This window comes from Palaemon carinicauda, chromosome 1 (assembly GCF_036898095.1).
Source record: "Palaemon carinicauda isolate YSFRI2023 chromosome 1, ASM3689809v2, whole genome shotgun sequence".
NCBI lineage: Eukaryota > Metazoa > Arthropoda > Malacostraca > Decapoda > Palaemonidae > Palaemon > Palaemon carinicauda.
The window spans coordinates 116,554,076-116,580,704 of NC_090725.1; the positions used below are offsets into that span (position 1 = coordinate 116,554,076).

At 36.3% G+C, this 26,629-nt stretch overlaps 1 protein-coding gene across 2 annotated transcripts in view; it reads right to left on the reverse strand.

Moving 5' to 3' along the window:
- Positions 1-26,629, reverse strand: part of LOC137651122 (toll-like receptor 2) — a 66,123-nt gene that overhangs the window by 31,530 nt on the left and 7,964 nt on the right. Inside the window, exons 2-8 of one of the 2 annotated variants that reach the window (XM_068384261.1) lie at positions 24,266-24,620; positions 23,924-24,067; positions 22,895-23,024; positions 19,339-19,457; positions 17,199-17,328; positions 11,400-11,509; positions 4,875-4,935 (exon numbers count right to left, since the gene is read on the reverse strand). In XM_068384261.1, coding sequence (XP_068240362.1) covers positions 4,875-4,935; positions 11,400-11,509; positions 17,199-17,328; positions 19,339-19,457; positions 22,895-23,024; positions 23,924-24,067; positions 24,266-24,620 — 1,049 coding nt within the window. The remainder of the gene's footprint in view (positions 1-4,874; positions 4,936-11,399; positions 11,510-17,198; positions 17,329-19,338; positions 19,458-22,894; positions 23,025-23,923; positions 24,068-24,265; positions 24,621-26,629) is intronic. The other variant, XM_068384268.1, reaches the window with a different exon arrangement.

Consider the following 26,629-nt stretch of genomic DNA (forward strand, 5'->3'; position numbering starts at 1 on the left):
TTTTTTTTTTTTTTTTTAATGGTGTGTTGGGCAGGCTTCATAGAAGGGCCATAGATGCCTGGTGGTTTATCAAGAGGTTGTCTTTTCCTTATCTGATTCTTTTTCTTCTCAAAACCATCCTTACTGTCCTCGTTGCAGTTGAAGTGGCTATCCTGGAGGGTATTTAGCCTTGCATGGTGTATCGGCTCCTCCATGTTGACCAGTTTTTCCGACTTTTTACTATAGTCTATGGGTTTGATCAATCACTTTATTTATAATTCTGTACATATTGCCTTTGTTGTAATTCTTGTTAATCTAGTTTTTAAGTACAATGTCTCTTTTTTTATTAGTATTAATTCTTATACTGTCTAGAGATATTGAGCAAAATCCGGGACCAGTACGTCCTAGATTTCGTCATTGTCGTCTTCTGTATTGCAATATCCGTGGTCTTCATGCAAATATTCAAGACATGACAGTTGTGTCCAAACAGTATGATATCCTTTTGTGCTCAGAAACTTTGGTTTCTAATATGAGGCACTCATTTGAGCTCCTTATAACTGATTTTAAAAAGCCCATAATGATGAAACGTGATTCCATCCCTAGGGCCAGAGGAATGGTGGTGTATATTAGGACCGAGTACCCTGCTTCTCATAAGTTCTGCTATGAATGTGGATGTCATGAGATTCAGGTAATAAAAGTTTGTGGCAGGCATAACAGCTGTTATTTGTGTTTGATCTAACGGAATCCAGATATCTTTGATTGTCTACTGACCATCATGGCTGAGATACAAGAAGATGATAGAAAGGCTTCTTTTGTCGTTGTTGGTGATTTTAATGCTCACCATAGGGAGTGGTTAAGTTCTATCTTTCCTACCGATCGCCATGGCTTAAGAGCTTTAGATTTTGCCTCTGAATCAGGCTGTGAGCAAATGATAAGTGAAGCTACTCACAGGTCTGGTAATTGCTTGGACCTTGTATACACTGACTCCCCTGGCATTATAACTAGTAAGGTTGGTTCTCCAGTCAGGACATCTGGTCATGCCTTGATTTCAGTTGTAGTGAAGACTGAGCAACCTGTCCCTGATGTATCATACCCTTGTGAAATTTATATGAAATTTCAAGCAGACTGGAATGGGATTTTGCATGATCTTTTGTGCTTGAATTGGTCACAATTATATAGTAGTGTTGATCCTGTTGTCCCTTTGAATGAGAATCTAGTCAACATATTTGATAGGCATATCCCTTCTCGTGTGCTAAGGTACCGAGTGAAGGACAAACCGTGGTTCAATGATGATTGTAGACGTGCTTATTTGGAGAAGCAGGAGGCCTATCATCTTTGGAAAGGTAAAAGATCAGATTTGACCTGGAATAATTATACTCAGCTTAGAGCTTTTACTCAGAGAATTTATGCCTCAACGGAAAAGGAATAAAATTATCCATAAAAAAACAATTTCTGGTACAACTCGGGAACATAAATGGTGGTCTACCCTTAAATCTGCACTCTTTGGTGTTGATGCAACAGTTCTTCCTTTACTTAAACCAGATGGTTCAGTCTCTCACTGTCCAAAGGTTGGCTGATGTTTTTGACAGTAAACAGAGTAATGAAAAATTTGAACTTCCTCATTCATGTTTTCCTGTGGCTAAACTAACTAGTTTAGCTTTCCGATCTCGTGAAATTAAAGCTCTGTTGATGGACCTTGATGCTTATGGAGGTGTAGACCCAAATGGTATTTTCTTTTGTTTTTTATAAAGACTGCTGATTTCTTAGCTCCAAAGTTATCTGTTATTTTGAGCAAGTTAGCAAGAAGAGGAGCTTTTAGCACTTGTTGGAGAATTGGAAATGTTACTCCTTTATGTAAATGTGTTTGTGGTAGCTCAAGTCCAACTGATTACCGCCAAATTTCCATAACTCCCATATTATCTAAAGTTTTTGAACGTCTTTTGGCAAAACGTCTTAATAGGTTTGCTGAAGGTAATCATCTATTCCCCAGTTTGCAATTTGGTTTTCGTAAAGGCCTTGGAGCATGTGATGACCTTCTTACAATCCCTAATGCTGTACAGAAATCCCTTGATTGTGGTCAGGAAGTTTGTATGATTGGCCTTGATTTTAGTGCTGCCTTTGACCGTGTTAATCATGAGGCCCTTGTTTTCAAACTGAAACTGTTGGGAGTGGATGGGTCGTTTCTTAGCATTGTTATTGATATTTTAAGTAATAGATCTCAAAGAGTTGTTTTTTCTGGCACCATAGTGAGTATAGGAATGTGATATCTGGTGTTCCACAGAGTAGTGTTCTTGGTCCATTACTTTTCATACTATATACACATGACATGTGGTTTTGTCTAGAAAACAAGCTTGTTGCATATGCAGATGATGCTACTCTCTTTGCATCAATTCCATCCCCTGAATGTTGATCTGGGGTTGCTGAATCCCTTAATAGAGATCTAGCTAAAATTAGTGCATCATGCAAATTATGGGGTATGAAGTTGAATCCCAATAAAACTCAACGTATGATTGTAAGTAGGTTAAGGACAGTGGCTCCTCAACATCCGGATCTCAGTATTGATAATGTTTCTTTTACTTTGTATAACTCTTAAAATTTTAGGTGTGATTCTCGATACCAAATTTACTTTTGAGAAACAGATTAAGTCTGTGTCTTCTTCAATTGCACAAAGAATTGGCTTATTGAGAAATTCTGTCAAGAATTTTGGTGATCAATCTATTCTGAAGAAGTGTTTTAATTCTTTCATTCTACCTTTTTTCGAGTATTGTTCTTCTGTCTGGTCTTCAGTTGCGGATTCTCATCTTAATTTGTTGGACAGAAACTTACGGTCCATTAAATTTCTTATTCCTGATCTAGATACTAATCTTTGGCACCGTCATTCAATTAGTTCACTATGTATGTTGCATAAGATTTTTCATAACTCTGACCATTCTTTGCATTCAGATCTTCCTGGACAATTCCATCCTGTTCGTAATACTAGGTAGGCAGTTAATTCTAATAGCCAGGCCTTCTCCACCATGAGGCTCAATACTATACAGTAATCTAGAAGTTTTATTTCAGTTGTGACCAAGTTGTGGAGTGATCTTCCTAATCGGGTAGTTGAATCAGTAGAACTTCAAAAGTTCAATGTTGCAGCAAATGTCTTTATGTTGACAGGCTGACATAAGGCTTTTTATAGTTTATATATGACATTTCTGTTTTGACGATGTTACTGTTTTTAGAATGATTTATTGTTGATTTGTTCTCATAATTTATTTATTTCCTTTTTTTTCCTTTCCTCACTGGGCTATTTTTCTCTATTGGAGCCCTTGGGCTTATAGCGTCTTGCTTTTCCAACTAGGGTTGTAGCTTGTATAATAATAATAATAATAATAATAATGATAATAATAAATATACATATATATATATATATAAATATACATATATGTATACATGTATACATATATATACATATATATATATATAAATATATATATATACATATATATATATAATATACATATTTATACATATATAATATATAAATACATATATATATATATATATATATATATATATATATATACATATATACATATATAATATATAAATACATATATATATATATATATATATATATATATATATATATATATATGTGTGTGTGTGTACATATGCATATATATAGATATATATATATATATATATATATATATATATATATATATATATAATTATATATATAAAATTATATATATATATAATTATATATATATATGTATGTATATATATAAATTTGTATATAAATATAATATATATATATATATATATATATATATATATATATATATATATATATATGTATATATATATATATATATATATATATATATATATATATATGTATATATATATTATATAGAAAATATGAATATATTTATATATACGTATATATATTTGGTATACATGTATAAAGATGCATATAAATATGTATATAGACAAACATTTACATGAATTTATAAAGACACATACTTATATATATATATGTATTGTATATACATATAAGGATTTTACATAGGTGTGTATATGCATTTACTTAAACATACATGTATATATGTGTGTGTACATATGCATATATATATAGATATATATATATATATATATATATATATAATTATATATATAAAATTATATATATATATATAATTATATATATATGTATGTATATATATAAATTTGTATATAAATATAATATATATATATATATATATATATATATATATATATATATATATGTATATATATATATATATATATATATATATATATATATATATATATATATATGTATATATATATTATATAGAAAATATGAATATATTTATATATACGTATATATATTTGGTATACATGTATAAAGATGCATATAAATATGTATATAGACAAACATTTACATGAATTTATAAAGACACATACTTATATATATATATGTATTGTATATACATATAAGGATTTTACATAGGTGTGTATATGCATTTACTTAAACATACATGTATATATGCATGATAATTGTGACCACTGGTATCAGTTATTTTTTTTATTCTAGTCTACATTAACTAGAAAACTCTTCATAGTCTTAGGACAATAGAGAGAAACTAAAATTGGGCTGTATTTTGAGGCTGCTTTAACAAGGGAGTTTTATCTATTTGACTCTCATTATTTGATTGTTATTTGTCTTTCTAAGGCTCTACCAATAGCTTGCTTGATACTCGAGCTATGTGTTTTCTCGTTTCGTTATTATTAGACTTATATAGCTCTATGTAGTCGTAACATTTAAACATTATTAAAGATATTACACATATTTTTTCTCACTCACTACCACAAAATGTCATAAAAATTAAAGAAAACTTCCTTACCGGCATGAAATATGATGAAACTCAATTTATCGTTCCCAGAAATATCAAGGTGCTTTAGCTTCTGTGGATAAAATATACCAACTATAGTTATCTTCACTCCATTAAAAACATAAGAAATTAGTTAAATTTTCTCCATCACCAGATCTAGCCTAGGGAAATAAGTATTTCGTTGTATACTGCAAAATTAACCTAAAATAATCAAAATGAAAAAAAAAAAAAAAGTTATTTTGATGTAGGAAAAATCTATTTTTGGGTACCCGATCGTCCTTTAGTTCGCGTTTACTCGTTTTATTGTGCAAGATTCACGTTAGCTAGTAGTTTTCTAGCATTGCAAAGCTTTGGGCTCTATTTTGAGTTTGCATTTACATTCCATTTTTGTAATTTATGTTTTTGTGGGTCCGTGTCAGTTTCGGTTAGCCTAGCTTAGAAATGGTAACTTTTTAGTTAAAGACGGACTCGCCGATGTCGTTTTGGTCTATAGTTCCGGAATCGTTAACAGTGGTTTTTTCCTTTGCGGAGGTTTTGCTCAGTTATACTAGTTTTTTGAGTCTTTTGATCCACTTGCTGGTGTTTTCTCGGTATTTTGACCATTTAGGCTCTTGGCCATCGTGGTACAAGCATTCGAGAATTTTCAGAGCTAGGTATGGGCACTTTTTAGAGCTCCCCTTTGCGAAGGGTGAGCTCATTTATTTGAATATAAATCGGTTCGCTGGCTTTCTGTACTTTCTATACTTTCTTTTGACTTGTCGCATTCAGGCCTAGCCTATCCTTCGACGGCGTTTCATTGGTCCGCCATGCTACATTCGTTTGAGATTTCTCATGCTGGGTTCTGGCAGTTCTTTCGCGTTCCCCTTTGCGAAGGGTGAGCTCAAAATGTCGGTGTGCTGGCTCAAGTGTTCTGCCATTTCCTAGTCTCTGGGATTTTAAGATCGAATTGCATTTGATTTTGTTTTAACTTTTGTTTTTTGGCATACTACCTCATGTCGTTACCTTCCCCTGCGGTTGGTCTTCCCGATACTGACATCGACCTTAGATTTATTTATATGATGCTGTGTTTTTGCAGTTATTCTTTGAGAGGCCCAATCCCGTAGGGGTCCTGGCCCTCCAGAGCTATCAGCATACCTCTCTATAAAGGAGTGAGTTGTTAGACTGACGGCCGTGCCGGTACTTACGGCTTTGTCGTTTCCGACGGCATTCCTAATCTTAGGTATGTAATAGTGATTCGTTGCTATTTACGGAGGTGTCGCCTATAACGTCACAGCCTCCTTGTACGACATTGCGTTTCTGTGGAAATTATTGCTGTTTGACCTTGCCGCTATATTTAGCAAAACTGTCGTTACTGACGGCAGGTCTAGCCATTTAATAGGGGAATGACTATATGCCTCTTCTTTGGGAAGAGCCTTGGGTGGTGACAGTGCTGTTACCTAGAGTGCTGTTACTACCGGCAACATTTGTACCTTTATTGCATACGTTTTTCCCTTCCTTTTGAGACCGCCTTCTATAAGGTGAGCGCTCTACTATCTGTCGATGAGTACAATTCCAGATTAACATAAAGACCTTACTTCTACTACTTGGAAGGTTTCTTTATGTATGCCGGCCATGGAGGTCTCTTTTACGAAAGGTCTTCCGTGGCTAGGCTTAGTAATAACCACTACGTTTGGTTAATTGTTTCTATCAATTCATGAATGAGCCAGCATGGCTTGAGCTTTGGCGAGATCGAACACGATCACTTCCTTGGGTTCAGTCTCCTCCTTTGAGGCCGGTTCAGACCTGAGTCGGACGTAACAGTCTGGGTAAGCCTCAAAGTTAGGGAAGAATTCCATTTCTTCCAGGAGGACAGATCCGATCTTATCATTGATAAAGATCTTGCCAGTTGTAATTGGCATATGCTCGGCGTACCTCCAGGGGTTAAGCTCCGAGCAGTAGGGGAGGTCCTTGACCGATATCTTCTTCAGTTGCTTGAAACCTATGAGAGTAGACCTGAACTGCTTCTGAGTCTCTCGAAGTTTCTTGTCCATTAGAGCCTCCAGCATCCGGAAGACCTCTTCGGTGGCGGGTGGCAAGGGTTGCGAGGCGGCGGAGGTAGAGGGGACAGGTTCCTCGGTCACTACAGGGGTTACCGGGGTTATTGGGGCGACCTCGCTCTCCGAATCAGTGTATTCCACCTGATCTTCTTCGTAATCTAGATCCTCACCCATGAGGGTCCTTTCGGTGTCATTCGACACTTCCGACATATGTTCCACCTCGTCTATATGACACTTTCGAAGTGTCTTCGCATTGTCGGGTTCAACCACCAGTTGGATGGTGGGAATCTGGTCCTGAGGAACCACAGAATCCTGAGATGCTTTGGGGAAAAGCATAGCATTCATATGGTCACTTGGAAGATAAAGCGTTCTTCTGGAAACCGCACACCCATTTGCGCAGTTTCTCTCGAGCGATTAGCTTATTATTATAGGCTCAGGATAGGTGAGCTAGAAAGGAAGTAGGAAGACACATACTTGTGAATCCCGTCCAGCCGGTTACCATGACCTTTTCTGTAGTCAATTCCTTAGGACCTGAAGGTTCTAAAGGAGGGAAAATCCTTATGGATGAGCCAAGCTTAGGCCTCCTTTTTAAGGAATTGTCCACAGAATGGAAAGGGTCTGAGGTCATTCAGAACCTAGGGAGGGAGAGGGGGAAAATAGGATAAAACCCCCTCAATAGTTAGGTAGGTCCCGGCAAGAGACTGCACTGAGAAGCACAGAGTATGCTGGAAATGTTGTACTGTGCAACCATACAGCATAGCCACTATTTCAGTAGGTATAAGATACCAAGGGGGAAGTGGCCAGGCTATCCGGCTGCATCAGCTCGACTGCCGGCACGGGGCCGGCAGCTGTAGAAGGGGTGCTTGTCCATTAGAGCCTCATTTGGTGGCGCCGGCAGACCGGAGGCAAGCCAGAGGCCGGTCCGGCGGGGTGAATCCATCTAGGCACACACTGAGTGACAGAGATGGTAGACACTAAAGGGGCGATCGCCGGCACGGCGGCGGATCGCCGGCACGGTGGCGGATCACCGGCAGAGCGGCGGACTCCGGCAGCCGGCGGGCTGTCGGCGTGGTGAGCCTTAGTTGATATCATAAGATGTATGGGGCGGATAACCAGGAAGTCGGCGGTTAGTCCCAGCAGGGGGCGGCAGCCTCCGGCAGACGGCAGGCTGTCGCCATAGGTAATCCTAGGGAAAGAAGTATGGGGCGGATACCCGGGGTGTCGGCGATTAGTGCCGGCAAGCGGGCGGCATCCACCGGCAGTCGGCAGGCTGTCGCCATAGGTAATCCTAGGGTGTTAGCGTCTTATGAATGGAGAGGTCACTTGGGGTGTTGGCGGCTAGCGCCGGCAGCGGAGGCGGCAAGGGACCGGCACCATGATAAGAGAGAGAGAGAGGTAAGGAGGGAAGGTAAGTAAGGGTAATGTCCGATACCCCACCGGCTTCCCTCCGGAAGAAGTGCTCTTAAAATAGGTGGGGATACGCCTATCATCCGGCGGCAGGGGGCAGGCAGACGGCCGGGAGCCTGAGGTAACCCAAGGGAGGGACAGAGTGCACTTAAAGAGGGGGAGTCTTCCGCCGGCAGGACGGCCACCGGCACCAACCCCAGAGAACAACTATGAAGGGGAAGTGTAGCAGAGCGGCCAGCCAAGCAGAAGAGCACAGCTAACCCTGCAACTCTTCCCAAGGGAGGAATTGTAGGACAGCGGACAGGGATGTGGAGGCAAGCCAACACAAAGGGATAGAGTGGGGTCTTTCGAGGGTGGGGGGAGTCTGTCGGTGCTAGCCTGCCTAGGCAGGGGAGAACGCTCCCCAACCTAGGGAAGGATAGCTCACATCAGGTACAGCACTGGTGTACTGTCCTAAACTATAATAAAACAGAATCCTCCCAAGGCCTAACCTAAACCAGGAGAGTCATTGTCCTAGATTAGGGAGGACTGGGAAAGACACGTCACTGGGTTGCAGGTAGGAAGGGAGTGTCCCAACCAAGTGCAAACTAGGAGAAGGGCAGGGCCCTTCCCTGTGGTCTCAGTCACAACCTTAAGGGGGGCTCATTCCCTTAAGGTGGGCTGAGAAGAGCGATGGATACTCTGGGGTTCTAGCCAAGATTTCTCCATATAAGGGAGAGGGAAGAACTACCTAGCCTAACCTACCCGAGAACTAACCCGGGCAGGGAGATAGGATATAACGAGGCTACCCAGAGGGAGTTACCCGTAGGTGAGGGGGATATTAGGAAGCCTACGAGGGCCCCAACGTTGGGTTAGGGGAGTGTGATACGTCAGACCAAACACGGTCCCTTGTATGGTCCCTAGAAGGCGAAAGCACGTGTGCAGCACTGTATCTTGTATGTTTAAAAAGCCTATATCTTCATTATAATAACATGAGCGCTAGGCTATCAAGTCTAGGGGCTAGGCTAGCGATCTAGCAAGGGGTTAGGCAAGCACTGGTTGCCTAAATGAATACTAACAGCATAATATAAATAATTCCTAGCAATGAACACTAAATAACTAATGATATTAATTAGTTATAAGACCGGGAGGGCTGTTCTGGCTAACTAACTATAGCATGCGAGGCGAACAGCGGCGTCGTAAAATGGCGCCTCCGGTCAAGGCACAGCTCTGCCACAAAACACAAGATTTAAGGATAAATAATGGTTACTTTACAGCCAGAGCTTATTTAAACAATACTTGAACATGGTACTCAACTTTCCAGAAGAAGGCGAGGCTGAATGCTGCGACATGGCAAACGATGAACACTGGTCAAAAAAGCTAACCAGCAAAAACCACTGCTAGGTAAAGCTACACAGCGAGGCATAAAGACGGATGTGACGTCACATAGAATGGTGGCTGTTTGTTTACATCTCGAGTACCGTAGCAGTAACGAAGGAGGGTAACTTTAGAGCGGCTCCTCAGTTATCCCGCCACCTTTCCCCAGCAAAGCGTTAACGCTATATGGGGTGCAGATAGCTATGTGGCGTGTTAATGCATGCGTCCCCTGCTGATATACGATATCTTAGAGGGAAACCTTTAGGGTACTCACGCCAGAAGTTAGAATTCTGTGATAACCTTTAGTTTAATTCTCTGGGAATATCCACTGTAGGCTAATATACCCTAAGGAAGCTACTGAAGGAACCTTCCACCAGGACAACATGGCTATCTCACCCAAAAATAAATTTCTCGCTTCGCTCAAAATCTGTTCTATCAATTTATCCAGTTCCCTTGGAGGGTGTGGATTGGATTTATGATTGGTAACATACTTTAGTTGGACAATTCTCTCGAGACTGACCATATATACATATGATCAGAGCCCAAGCCCCATCACCACCCAAGTTAAGACCAGGGAGGGCCATGCAATGGCTACTGATGACTCAGCAAATGGACCTATAGGCAACATCCCAACACTCCATCCATATCTCACAAGGATGGTGGAGTTGCTGACACAAGAAACTATCGAGCTTGAGCGGGTCTCGAACTCCAGAAAGCAGAACTGTTTGCATTGGATGGGAGAGAGTTGGGAAATGAAAAAGGTAAAGGTAAAAGGTTAGGGTAGCCGATGTGGTAACGTCCCTGACTGGTGATCGGTAGACTGCGGTTTGAGTCCCGCTAAAATTTCCTTTGGTTGCTGCAACCTCCCCATCTTTGAGAGCTAAGGATTGGGTATTTGGAGGAGCCTATAGCTATATCTGCTGAGTCATCAGCAGCCATTACCTGGCAATCCTTGGTCCTAGCTTGGGCGGAGAGGGGCTTGGGTACTGATCATATGTATATATGGTCAGTCTGTAGGACATTGTCCTGCTTGCTAGGGCAATGTCACTGTCCCTTGCCTCTGCTATTCATGAGTGGCTTTTAATCCTATAACACATGTGAAAGGATGGATAAAAATGTTTTGTGATTGTTAGGTGATGTGGAAATATTAGGGAACTAATTTATAAAAAAAATGTTTGATGGGCTGGAGGAAAAGACCTAAAGACTATAGATTCGTGTAATTTGAGGAAGCAGGACACACGTATAAACAAACATATGCTAACTGCTCAAGTCATGAGACGGAGACCTTTGGGAAGACCTAGGAAGTTGGAATAGATGCCGCATGGAAGATGTCGACAGGGAGGGAATTGAAATGGATAAACGAATGGATTTAGCTTAAGATAAAGGGGACTGGAGACGTCTTTCGAGAGCGGTCATAGGTCAATGAGTGGCCCAACTACCAATGAGCAGAGTAGTAGTAGAAGGAAGTGTTGGAGTTAGGGTGAAAATAATCTGAAGGTGAATGAGGTCTGTATAGTCAATGAAATTACTAATGTGGGAAACAAAAATCTTCAACAAAAAGGTTTTATATTTAACAAAAGGACAACAGGTTAGACGAGGCTAAAATAGCATTCTTTTCTTAGTATTAATATAATAAATATATTAAGGCAGAAACTCCTTTTACTATTTTCTTTTAAATGAGTTATCTCACTTATGCTCACCAACATATAAAATAAACAAAAACAAACACTAATATTACCTTATTAGAATCGAAAATATATGGATCATCGAGATAAGTTATTCCAGTAGAGGACACGTTCAAATACTCCAGGTTTGGCAAATTTTTCAGTAGATATGGCAGATGTTTATCTGAGAATGAAAATTAAATTCACTGTGAGAGAGAGAGAGAGAGAGAGAGAGAGAGAGAGAGAGAGAGAGAGAGAGAGAGAGAGAGAGAGAGAGAGAGAGAGAGAGTCACAAGTGCAACCTGAAATTGTTAAATCTCATGGTTGTGATTATTGGAGAGGTATATGACGATCCAATTATACAATTTGAAAAAGGATGGATCTTAAGAATAAGAATCATATTCTAAAAGATAACCTACAGTAATAATGACATAGGTAACAAGTATGTGAATAAGAGAAATTATTAGGTCAATTATTTTTCCAATACGAAGATTAAAGACTGATGTTAGGATCATAATCATCTTGAATGTATCATTCACACCATTACTATATATATATATATATATATATATATATATATATATATATATATATATATATATATATATATATATATATATATATATATATATATATATATATATATATATATATATATACATATATATATATATATATATATATATATATATATATATATATATATATATATATATATATATATATATATATATGTATATATACATATAATGTAAATTAAACATAATAAATTAACTAATAAGTGTATGCAATTACCCCAATTAACAAGGAAAACAGAATACCTTCATAATAATGTCATGCTCTTATTTTTTTTATTGACCAACCTTATGGCCTTTCTCATTTAAATTAAAAGAATGATTTCAACCACCAAATTGAAAACATTCCCTCATCGGATGAACTGAACAGATGTTCATTTGTCACTAATGTTGGAGCCCCTGGGCTTATAGCATCCTGCTTTTCCAACTAGGGTTGTAGCTTAGCATTTAATAATAATAATAATAATAATAATAATAATAATAATAATAATAATAATAATAATAATAATAAAATAATAATGATAATAATAATAATAATGATAATAATAATCATCATCACATTACCACCAACATACTTCTATGTTGAACCTTATCTAAAAGTGGTGTCTCTCCTTATTTATTCATTTTAGTTTCCCTCGTTATATCCTCAAACTATCAACCCCCACAAGCATTCTAATATTCAAATTCTTTGCAGCTTCCTAAACTACCTCTCCTCTGTCCCCTATTCTAATAGAAGACACTTTAGATTTTGTAAGCGGTTCTTGTCTGCGAATGACTCCGAAATCAAACCGTTGAGATACAACAGCTAGAGAGTTTTACTGGCCAGACAGTACTACATTGGATCCTTCTCTCTGGTTGCGGTTCTTTCCCTTTGTCTACACATACACCGAATAGTCTGGCCTATTCTTTAAAGATTTTCCTCTGTCCTCATACACCTGACAACGCTGAGATTACTAAACAATTCTTCTTCACCCAAGGGGTTAACTACTGCACTGCAATTGCTCAGTAGCTACTTTCCTCTTGGTATTGGTAGAAGAGACTCTTTAGCTATGATAAGCACCTCTTCTGAGAGAAGGACACTCCAAAATCAAACCATTGTTCTCTAGTCTTGGGTAGTGCCATAGCCTCTGTACCATGGTCTTCCACTATCTTGGGTTAGAGTTCTCTTGCTTGAGGGTACACTCGGGCACACTGCTCTGTCTAATTTATCTTATTCTTGTTTTTTTTAAAGTATTTATAGTTTATATAGGAATTATTTATTTTAATGTTTTTACTGTCCTTAAAATATTTGATTTTCTTTGTTTCCTTTCCTCACTGGGTTATTTTTCCTGTTTGGGCCACTGGGCTTATAGCATTCTGCTTTTCCAATTAGGATTGTACCTTAGCAATCAATAATAATAATAATAATAATAATAATAATAATAATGATAATAATAATAATACTCTTGGATAGTACAGTTAGTTTCATTAATATCTGCACACTTCATGGGAAGCTAAGAAGAAGTCTGACAGCTGTACATTGTATCATGTAACTGTGTGTTTAGCAAAAGAGAAACTGTTGGCAACATTGCCTGTAAAATAAAGTTGTTGAGCTTATAAACGCCTGACCAAACGAAGTGCTGTTAATCAAATTACAATATTTTTTCTATACAGAACTTTGTAAAATAAATGCAAAAACGCTTTTCATCAGTATCTTTGTTTTACAGTTTATTTCTAAACAATTTCCCTTTCAATTGGTAATCTTGCCATACAGATAAAAATGAATTTACTGGGCAGGTGGAAAAAGAGAGGACAAAAATCAATATGCATTTCATGAAAATATTGGTCCTTTGAAATAGAATTCTTTATAGATTCCAGTCATTAAATACCAAGTTCATTCGTACAACTTCTGTGGATCCTGTTTTCAATGAATTTTTTTATACGACGATACATTCAATATTCGATGGGTTCAAGAGTTTGGTATACAAATCGATCAAGGGAAATATTTGTTGATCTGGTTTAAAGGACACTCATTAATGGCAGAGGCAGAGATAAGATCAGAAAAGGTCAGGCAATGGCTGCTAAGGACTTGATAGGTAGACTTATAGGCTCCCTCAAAACCCGCATCTTTAGCTCACAGGGATCGTGAGGTTGCAGAAACTACAAGAAACTATCGAGTTGGAACGGGACTCAAACCCCAGTCCGGCATATCGCATTGCAGGGAAGTTTCCAATAGGCCACCATTGGATATTTGTATGTATGTATTACACATTTATTGTTTCCTCGTGATAGAGGAAATCTACCAATTCTGTTTATGATTGCAAAAAAAGTTAACTACCAAAAACCTTAAATAATTCATCCAATTATGTAAAGTTCACCTAATTATCTTAAAGCAGATATGAATGTTCAAAGTCGAAAGAAACAAACAAGTTAAAAGGAGACACAACAAGTTATATACATGGACCAGAAAATACCCATGAAGAGGCCAATGGAACTGACATTCCAAAAGGAACTGACATTTCTATAGACCCTATGTCAACTAGTTCAATCTGGCAACATGACCAGTGTTGAAAAATAAAACTTTGAATATAAGTTATAAAAAATTTAGTATATTTTCAGTAAAAATATACTATGGGTGAGAATAGAGCTCCAAGGAAGATATTTTTAGCTGAAGTTGCTGGAAGAAGACTTGTAGGACGTCCAGGAAAAGATAGGAGAAGATGCTTGGAGGAGGATGTAAGAATCTCTGAGGGAAACCCTAATGAATGGTTCCATCAGGCACAGGATAGAGTAGAGTGGAGAATCCTATCACGAGCGGTCATGAGTCAAAATGTGGCCTAAGTACCACCGGAGTAAGAGTAAGTTCAGTGAAGTTCACCCAGGGGGAGCAAACTCTATTGCACCACTGGGTCGACCGACACACAACTGAGCAGTCTTTTTCCACCCCTTAAAGACAAATGATATCACCAAGCATACTGTGCCTTACATTCTATTCAATTGCCTAACCATGGCTATTGTCCTACCTGGTAACAGTAAAAGAGATACATTATAGCCACTTCTCTAGGTGATGGACATTCCAACATCAAACGAATATTCTAAAATCTTGGATAGTGCAATAGTTTCTGTGCCATAGTCTTCCAATGCCTTGGAATCGAGTTCTCTTGCTTAATGGTGCACACAATTACAATTTTTTTTTCTTTTTTTTTTCTTTTTTTTTAGTTTTCTCTTTCCTTTATATGTAAGCAATGTCTTTGGCAGTCTTACTGGAAGGACCAAGGATGCCTAGTGGGTTATCAAGATGTGGCCTTTTACTTTTCTTTACCTTTATCTTTGACCATAATTTAAAAAACCATCATTACTGTTCTTCCTTCAATTCAAGTGGCTAGCCAGGAGATTATTGAATCATATATTTTGATATGTAATCAAGTTCATATAATAATAATAATAATAATAATAATAATAATAATAATAATAATAATAATAATAATTATAATAATAATATTAATGGTTTTCATATCTTATGTAAAATGAATTCTAATGCATAAGTTAAGCATATTACTTTAGAAAAAACTCGATGGAAAAACTACAAGTTGATGAATTTCACTTTAAAGAGTTATTGATATATGACAACAAACATGAGCGTAACACTAAAGAAAAATAAGGGATGAAACTGAAATGGGGCAAACTATCAAGTGATGGTTGCTATTGAACATAAACCACAAAGAATAATCTAGTCTTGGGTAGTACCATAGCCTCTGTACAATGGTCTTCCACTGTCTTGGGTTAGAGTTCTCTTGCTTGCGGGTACACTCGGGCACACTACCCTATTTAATTTCTCTTCCTCTTGTTTTGTTAAAGTTTGCATAGTTTATATAGGAAATATTAATTTTAATGTTGTTACTGTTCTTAAAATATTTTATTTTTCCTTGTTTCCTTTCCTCACTGGGCTATTTTCCCTTTTTGGGGCCCTGGGCTTATAGCATCTTGCTTTTCCAAGTAGGGTTGTAGATTAGCAAATAATAATAATAATAATAATAATAATAATAATAATAATAATAATAATAATATTAGTAATAATAATAATAATAATGATAATAATAATAATAATAATGCAGTGTTGCATAAACACATTTAGAGATTAACAAGTACGACAGAATCACTAAAGTATCAAGATCTCAAACTACAGGGAAAAACTTTGTTCTACTTAACAGAGGTGAGTATTCATACATGACTTAAGATCTCACCTTACATCCAAATTACTGAGAAACGTTGTTGTTATTATTATTATTATTATTATTATTATTATTATTATTATTATTATTATTATTATTATTATTATTAATTGCTCAGCTACAGCCCTAGTGGGAAAAGCAGAATGCTATAAGCCCAGAGGCTCCAACAGGGAAGGAAACAAGGCCAGTAACAACATCAAAATAAATATCTCCTATATAAACGATAAAAACTTTAACAAAACAAGAGAAAGAGAAATAAGATTGAATAGAATGCCCCAAGAAAGTGGAAGACTAGGGAGGGCCAGGCAATGGGTGTGATAACTCAGCAGGTAGGTCTATAGGATACACCATAACCGCCATCACTAGCTCACAAGGATGGTGAGGTTGCAGACACTATAATACGAAATCGAACTTGAGCTTGTCGCATCCCAAAGAAAAAAAAAATAATTTCCTAAAGCTAAGACTGAATACAGTAATGCTATTTGTAGTTACCATCAGGAAAACGTTCTAAGAGGGAAATGAAAACAATGACACAAATATCTAACATTATACTGGTACTGTATTAAGCACTGGTAATCAATCAGTGTTCTCTTGCTTGAGGGTACACTCGGGCACACTATTCTGTCTTATTTCTCTTCCTCTCGTTTTGTTAAAGTTTTTATAGTTTATTTATATTTATTTATATTTATTTTGATGGTGTGTTCTTAAAATATTTTATTTTTCCTTGTTTCCTTTCCTCACTGGGCTACTTTTCCCTGTTGGAGCCCCTGGGCTTATAGCATTCTGCTTTTCCAACTAGGGTTGTAGCTTAGCTGATAATAATAATAATAATAATAATAATAATAATAATAATAATAATAATATAATTTACCAGCATAGGAATCTTAAGATATTTTTTGCATTTGGAATAAGAAATTATTTTTGGTCGAGGGTGTATATTAATATAAATAACAGTTCAAGTTTCTCTTGTATTTGCATATTTGGATGGAATATCTAAGGAAGTCAAGAACTTTTGAAAAAGAATTGGATGAAAGCAGAATCATTTGGTACATACTTTTACAAACAAAGTTAATTGGATGTTACTTACCTAGTGTTTTATTAGCAGATCCTTTCATAGATAGAGAGGTAAGGAACTCGAGCTTTCCAAGGTTAAGAAGATCCTCTGCATTAAAGTCAGGGTTACCGCTGAGATCTAACGTTTTCAAAGAACGTAGAACCTGCAATAGAGTATACAGTAAATAAGTAAGATAATGGAATAAAAAAATATCGGGGTGAATGCAGTTTAGTGGGACAGGCGTAAACTTTCTTATTACCTGTCAAATCAGTTTTATTTATAGGGAAATTGCAGTCTATCTTGGTCTGAAATGTGATGACATGAAGCTAGCTTTACTATTAAAGAAATACGATTTAGTGTTGTCTTGCCAGAGTGAAGCTGAATGGGAAGGAAACATAGGGTTGAGACTTAGTCTTAGGGTAAGCTAAGGATATGGCAGTTCTAGGAGGGATCGCCAGGGGCATAGCCATCCTTCCCACCCGTTTGGTAAGTAGGCAAGAATACGGCTCATAGGTTAGGTTAGGTGGGGAACTTTAGGTTAGGTGGTGTTCTTAAGCTTGTTTCCCTTTTATTGTGTGGTTTTTCAATTATAACTTTTGATATTTTACACTCAACGAACTACAAAGGCTCCCAAAGATCTTATATTATACCGACTAGTAGGCTATACATGAAAAAATATAATTCTCCCTGGTATGTAGATTGATCATTTCATTATTTCAGTTTAAAAAGAAATAAATGAATATAAAAAAAAATATAAAAAATCTGGCAATGCTTTTGGGGAAAATGACATGAGATTCTTTAAAATGAAATAACTGTCACATTCAGATAAGTCATTGAAATTGCTGGAAGCATTTCATGAGAACAATAAATAATTTACCGAAGTGAAGAAGAGGAATTAGGGGGGGAGAAAAATTAAGTAGAAATACGATGTAATTACAAACAACAACTTCCTATATAGCAATTTGCCCTGTTTTTTTGGTCGTCACTTAAACGTTGAAAATATAAGATAATTACAACAACTACTTTTCCATCAAAATGATTTTCATATCACTCAAGTAGAAGATTAAGATATAATAAAGTTAGAAATATTAGACATACAACTCAATCTTACTTTAGAAATTCTACAGTGTCTTCAATATTAGATAGAAACTGTCAGTCTTGTTTACCTAATTATTGATAGCTTAAATTTCAAGACTTGCTTGAGATGTAAAAAAGAGTAATTAAACTTGCATATATAGTCAATATATAGTTGAGCATGGATGGTGGGGAGGAAGTGGGGAAGAAGCGGGGAAGAAGTGGGGAGGAAGTGGGGAAGAAGCGGGGAAGAAGTGGGGAAGAAGTGGGGAGGAAGTGAGGATGGCTTGGGGGATGGTAAGAGAGGGAGGCAGAGAGTTAGATGGCGATATATGGTGAAGGATGATATGGATAGAAGAGATTTGTTGGAAGAGGATGCGTTTGATAGAAGGTATTGGAGAGGGCACATCAGGCAACCGACCCCTTGATGTAGGGATAACGGTGGGAAAGAATATGATACAGTCAATATAGTCTCTCTCTTTGTGGGAATAGAATATATCAGCCCTACAATTACTATGTGATTAGTTTTTGCTGTAATTAGTATCAAATGTTTGTCCTAAACATTATTTCAAACCAGGTGGATAGATACAAACCTTAAGACAAATATTAATTCTATTGGTAAAAATCTCACTTGTTTCTCTTGCTCCTATTTTACATCTGAAACCTCATTAACCATCAATTAGAAATAAGTTATTACTGTAAAATAATTAAAGATACATAGCATTTGAAAAAAAGTGATTACCAAATTTTGAAGAGACTTTTCTAACCCCTTATACTAAAATTAATATCTTAATCTTATACAAAAAAAAACCAGCTAAAGAAGAAGAGTCAACTCAGATATAACTTCAAAAATAGATAAAGATATATAAATAGATAAAAAGTTAGATAATATATATAAACTGATTTTCTTATCTAAAATAAATGAAAATAACAGAATATGTGAAATATGATTACTCATTAACTATGAAGACTCTTCATTACTTTATTCTCTCATCCATATAGATAAGGAGGGAGAAACTATTTTCTACACAAAAAGAGTTTTAAAAAATTAAAACGGTTCTCTTTTAATAATGGCAATAAAAAAGAAAAAATAGTTTACCGTATAAGATGTATTGTATGTGAAAATAGTTGCGAACACATCGCTCCCTATTTCGCAATAGGAGAGATCCAAATGCTCCAATTTTGGGAAGTGTTGCAGTAGGTCTGGTAGTTTGGAATCTGAGAAAAATAAAACAATTACTATAGAGAGAGAGAGAGAGAGAGAGAGAGAGAGAGAGAGAGAGAGAGAGAGAGAGAGAGAGAGAGAGAGAGAGAGTTTCATCTTGTGGAGTGATACCTGAATTTATGTAGCAAACAGCAGTCTAAATATCTCTTTCAGAAGATTTCTCTCTACAGTGCTTTGGAATATAGAGTAAGTACAGTTTTAAAAGAACATATAGTAATAATTCATTTTAAGAACTCCACAAATCCTGACTACATCCCTTGATAATGCAATAATATTATGTAAACTCTTATAAGGGTGAAGACAAGTCAAATAAAAGGACGCACCCACATATTGGTATAGTTCCACAAACAGATATACTGTCATTCAGAAATGCTCATACATTGCGATACTCCTTTGCCTACACCTGACGGCATTGGAGGAAATAATGAAACTATTCCATTGCTAAATGTCTCATCACATAGGCTTTGAACTATAGCCTCCAGTTATCTTCATTACTCTTCTTAATTTTTTTGAATGGTCAAGCTAAACAAATGTGGCGAAGTAGTCAGGTGGTTCCTCCTTCAAGATACCTTATCGATATTTTTATTAATAAATTATAATCATTTTTATCTGATGAGATTAGTCCGGAAGGTGCTTTGGTTTGCAAGTTTTATCTTAGAATATGTAATTTTGTGCTGAGATTTGTTTATATTTTCTTTACAGTTCATACCTACTTCCGAATTATATATGTCTTTAGCTGGAATAAAATAGTCCAGGAAGCTACCATCAACTAAACTAAGCACTTAATTCAGCGATAGAAAAAATGGGACAAACATTTGTAAAAGAAAACACAAACCAGAAGACACTTCGGTGGAGTGAATACCATATTTGATTTATTAAAGAAGTCCAGTCTCAGAAATTTATTCCAAAGCCATATTTCTTTGTTTCAAGCATATAGGATATGCTTTCACATATAATCAAGTGCTATATCGGAAATCCTTAATATGTATATTTTGAGGCATAATCCAACAGAATTCCTAAGAATGAAATTCGTCTAAGAAAAAATAATGTCCTCTGCACATCATATCTGTGACTTATGCCAGTTCTAAAATCTTTTGTACATGATTTAGTAAATATAGAACAGTACTGAATGATAATGTTTCAGAGTTGAAACCCCAGAGAGGAAAATATTCTGACCATGGTAGAAAATGCAATATCTGTCTGTATTTGACCATGCGATTAGGTCAACTGGTGTCGGATGTGAGGTCTGAGTAGTGCTGGGAAATAAGAAATGAATTATGTTAAATTCAGCAACTTTAAAGTGTGAATTGTCAAAGCAAATCTGAGCTATAGCAGAAGTTGTAAGCTCAGACGACATGGTTGAAGAGAATGTTACAGCAAATTATTAAAATATTCAAGCATGATGTGCCTGAGCCTTAAAAGACAGACCTGATAGATCAACATGTGTGGTCGAGGTATGATTAACCACGTGAAACAACAGGGAAAAGTTGCTGCTGCAGCTATACCAACACGCTTGAGTGATGATCAGACACACAGGAAGAGGCACATATGCACACATGACAGTGATAACGAAAAATGTTGTTGTCCAGTAACTGACCGAGTTACAGTCGATGGTAAGGTCGTTTGACAACCATCACCACAGTGAGATATTTCAGTCAACCGAGGTCTTCTTAGAAGTAGACATTCATGAGTGACACAAATGAGGGAAGACTATACAAATTCTGTGATTGCTGCAATAAGCGTCCGTATCTCTCGTGCAAGAGCCTGTGTCTTGCTATAGGCAAGGCGTTCTAAAACGATCGAACGAACAAGCATCCATAATGGAAGTGAAAGGCAGCAATCTGAATGATAAAGAGACTGTAATGATATATGTCGACCACTACTACAGAAATACTCTTTGCCTGATGCAAAAAAGAAAAAAAAGCAACATGAAATAGAACTATATTCCTAAAATTCGGGTTGGAGACTCGCTCTCAGTTTTGCAATCCATATATACAAAGATTGCGATAGCTTTCCAACCCAAAGCGCCAACCCAGCCAAAGGGGTTAAGAAAGAAAATACTCGTATACACACTAGGCAGCTAGTGAATACTCAAAACTGTGAATATTTATTTCACAATAACCAATTATTGGCAGATCTTGTAATTGGCTTTGCAAAACCACATTAGATAGCTTGAACCCAAAGAACATGTCCTGGTATTCACACAATAACTAAACACAAGATGCATCATTTAGTACAATGTCTTCAAGGAAAGGCAGTGGAGAGCAACCTTTAATCTGAGAAAGAGGAGGTTATAGTTAGCAACCGAGGGGATTTTAGTATTTACTGGCAGTGTGTGGATGAGCGGAGTGCCCCGCTCCTAAGTCTTGCAATTCCTACTCAGGTCAGGCCTATGGTTATCTCTCAAGAGATTTGCCAATAAAAAAAAAAAAATGAGTAAGGCACCCAATATCCCGCCCAAAAGCCTTGGACGAGGGGACAGACAGCCAAGGTAGGTGGGTAAAGGTAAGACTTATATTTCCCCCATGTTGCAACAACAGCATTCAACAAAGAAGCTAGGATCCTGACCACAATGAGAGGGGTGGGGCCAATTACCATAGAGTTGAGGCTCTTTCCTCAGGACCATTAACCTCACCCCTGTACAGTAGTACTAATGGGAAAGACAACAGGGGTCTGGAATAAGGATTAGAAAAAAGCTTTGATTTTTTTGAGGTTTCTGTTTTCTCACCTTTTCTTTTAGGATCATGATCAGAAACATTTTCTGGGTCACATTGAAAAAATATAAACCCACCTAATACAGTTTATTCAGAAACAAAGTACAATAACTACAAAATTCGTATTTATTATACATTTTATATGACGAATAGTTTTTCTTATGCGTAAGAAGCATTTTTTTTGCCCACATAAGTCAAAATTTAATATAGATAGACATATTTTATTGCAAGTCTGATTATTCTGTCGTGAAATACTTGAAAGGAACATTGATATGGAACTGTGATTAATTTAAATATTAAGAACATTGTTTTGAAGGGTTATTCTGTTTGGGAATCAGTTCCAACATGAATTTCAAAAGGTAGTTAACGAAATTGTTAGCAGTATCTGACCAGAAGAAATATGAATTACCCAAAATATGAAGTCTATTAGCTTTCATTGGAATGAGCACTACAGTAGGGAATAAAACTAATGACCTACAGCCCACCAGCATAGACAACCTAATCAAATTTCTATTGTATCCCATCTGCCTTTTTACAGGGAAATATACTTTATCAAAGAATATTTCTATTAAAAAAAGATAGAAATACTATTTACTCATATGATTTAAAACCTCAGTAAGACTGAGTGTGTGCATCTTTATTTCAGAAAGCAATATGAAAACGTTGTCATGATCATACATTTTCAAACCTATACTACAAAAATTCACGTTACTTACCAAGAGTTTTAAGGGCACTGCCTCTCATGGAAAGATAGGTGAGGGACTCTAGTTTTCCTAGGTTAACAAGAGACTGAGCATCAAAGTCAGGATTACCGCTTAGATCCATTTTCTTTAAAGACTGCAGAAACTGTAAAATTAGAAAAAATAGCAAATTGCTAGGTAATATTGAAGCATGAAGACTATGCTATTTAACCATTGCTTCTGTTAGATTTTAGAAAATGTTTTAAAATACATAGTTTGTAAAACCAAAAAGTTACTCTTATCTCTTTCTGACAATAATTTCCTCTAAAAGGAAATAATACACCTATTCCAAAGAGGATATTTCAATAAATGAAAATAATTTTACACATAAGCACAACTAACGATACTAAATTAAATTAGTTTTATCCTTAATCAGCTACAAACCAGAACAAACTTGTCACCTACGAACTGCATTATTGCAAGAGCCCATACTTGGCCACAATGGCCAGACAATCTACAACATTAAAAACAAAAGGACTACATCTGTTTATATATCTATGTGTCCCCATACACATTAAAGTATATTACAGTAGGTTTAGCACACATATCATAAATTGAATTTAGATATGTAAAGCCAAAAAGGTTATATTGTAGTACACTTCCATTCACAGACTTAGATAGAAGGAAAAAAAAAACCTAATGGACGGGACTGCTTTTCTGACCCTTTAGCTAAGCCAAGGACAAAGTGTTCGCATATCTACAAGGAATACTGAAGGAATGATTTGAAGTTCTCTGCCATCCTGACATCGAAGGTTATTGACGACAAGGAATACTGAGGAACTTGAAGATGTTCAAGAGTAAATTGCCCTAATCAATAAATTCTGGTACGTCATTAGATTCCCGAAAAGTAGCGGAGGGTCTAAAGATATAGCAATATTTATAAAAATGGGCTTGAAATTTTTAGTAAGTTTTTTCAAGACATCCGTTACCTATGCTAATTTAGCATCAAATTTATATAATTTAAATTTATAGAAGCAATGAAGACTTATACATCAATATTCATACCTGGGTTTCAGACGAACTATTGAAGAAGGTTAATTTTGCTTCACTTATTCTAAGAGACTCCAGATGAATCTGTCCAAGATGTTGTGGAAAATTAAAGACACCTCCAACGGACTCTATTTCAATTTCAAAACTATTATTGTCACCCTGAAAAAATAAGGCATTTAGTCAGATAAGAAATAAATGAACAGAAACAAACTATACTTCCTAACTTATGTATAAAATATATACTTTAAACTCTATAGGAATATTTATGACACAAGAGAATTAATGCAACTTGGAGACAATGTAATGAATCTAAAATTACTACAAACATTTACATCTGTAAAGAAATAAAAAACACACTTGAATGAAATGTTTGTCGAATGCCAAAACGTCCGGGCACCTCAGGATATAGATGGAGTTATCAATTGGTTCCTTAGAGCACATCTTAGTGTCATTATTGATCTCATTATCTTCCACTGTTTCATTCGAGACACTGCCAACACTGGTACTTGTATCATTCAAGTCACTGCCAAAACTGGTACCTATATCATTCAAGACACTGCCCAAACCTGGTACTTCTGATACCGCTCCATTTGAATCTGACTCAGGACTTGAGACTTTATTACCGTGACACCTAGCAATATTTCCTAGGCAGATTACAAAAAATATCGTCTTTAAATGTAGCTGCATTTTTTCAGAGGTAATTCTGCTGATCCTGAAAAAAAAAGAAAAAAAAGTTAATGTGATAAACGAATATGCAAATAGAAATCGAAGAACACTTAAAAAGATCTACTCATTGTAAACACCCACAAAGATATAACAAAACATAAAACAATAATGATTATATCAATATTTTATGGGTTCCCAACCTAAGGTACATGTACCACTGGACCAGCGGAACATTTTTACTCTTCAGGAGGGTATATTGGATCAGAGAGAAGATCCAGTACTGCGCAATATATAAGGTAATCTGCAATGAGATTGAATGATAAAATTAGATCACAATATCAACTACATTATTTCCCTTTTTTTATTCTCAATCTTTTGGGAACACAGGAATCTATGAAAATACCAAAGGGATACCGAAAAATAAAAAAAAAGCTGGGAACCCTTACGCTATGGTAATAACAACTAATATAATACGTAAGATATGCAGAGCTTCATGTAATAAATGCGAAAGAAAACTTTTGCAATCAATAAAAGGCATTCTTCTTCTTTGTCTGCATCTTTTCCCACTTTTATGTGGGGTCGATGTTTCTGACCAGCTTTCTCCATCTACCTCTGTCCTACACTTCATCACCGGTTAATCCCTTTGATCGAAGGTCATACTTGATATAGTCCATCCACCTTCGCTTTGGTCTCCCTCTCCTTCTCGTTGTCTGTACCTCCATTTCCATCACCCTCCTCCCAATATACTGTTCATCTCTTCTCATGACATGACCATACCACCTCTGTCTACTTTCTTGGATCTTATCCGATAGTTTTCTAACTCCTGTGGTACTCCTATTGGAAACGTCCCTGACTGATGCTCTGCTGGACGGGAGATTGAGTCCCGTTCAAACTCGATAGTTTCGTGTAGCGTCTGCAATCTCACCATCCTTGTGAGTTAAGGATGATGGGATTTAGGAGACCCTATAGGTCTACCCGCTGAGTCATCAGCAGCCATTGAGGGCCTCCCCGGTCCTAGCTTAATGGAGAGGAGGCTTGGGCGCTGATCATATGGTTAGTGCCATAGCCTCTGTACCATGGTCTTCCACTGTCTTAGGTTAGAGTTCTCTTGCTTGAGGTTACGCTATCTTATTTCTCTCCTCTTGTTTTCTTAAAGTTTTCATAGTTTATATAAGAGGTATTTATTTTAATGTTCATCTTCATCATCTCCTCCTAAGCCTATTGACGCAATATTTTATTTTTCCTTGTTTCCTTTCCTCTCAGGGCTATTTTCCCTGTTGGAGACCTAGGGGTTAGTGCATCTAGCTTTTCCAACTAGGTTTGTAGCTTAGCAATTAATAATAATAATAATAATAATAATAATAATAATAATAATAATATATGGTCAGTCTTTATGACATAGCCCTCCTAGGGTATTATCACTGTCCCTTCCATCTGCCATTTATGAGTAACTTTTAAACGATGATACATGAAGCAGCAAAAGACTCTAAATTGCAATTTCCTTTTAATGACAATGAGTATGGTGTGATGCCTCACTTTTGTAATAACTGGAGAAAATATCAAGTATAGATGGAGTGCTTTCTCTCATTATTATTATTATTATTATTATTATTATTATTATTATTATTATTATTATTATTATTAATTGCTAATTAATAATAATAATAATAGTTAGAAAAGCAGAATGTATAAGCCCAGGGGCTCCAACAGGGAAAATAGCCCAGTGAGGAAAGGAAACAAGGAAGAAATAGATATTTTAAGAATAATATTAAGATAAATATCTCCTATATAACCTGTAAGAAATTTAACAAAATATGAAGAAGATAAATTAGATAGAAAGGGAAGTTTTCTGAGGGAAATGCAAGGAACCTCATCAGTAGACATTAGATAAATAAAACACTAAAGAAAATTTAAAACTAGAGGGACACTCTAGCTTTTTACAAAACAGTTAATCCCCGCAAGTCTCATTACTTTAAGATTAAAATTGAGGTTAGGATGCTGTTCACAAAAAAAAAAAAAAAAAAAAAAAAAATACACACAAACACGCAAATAAGG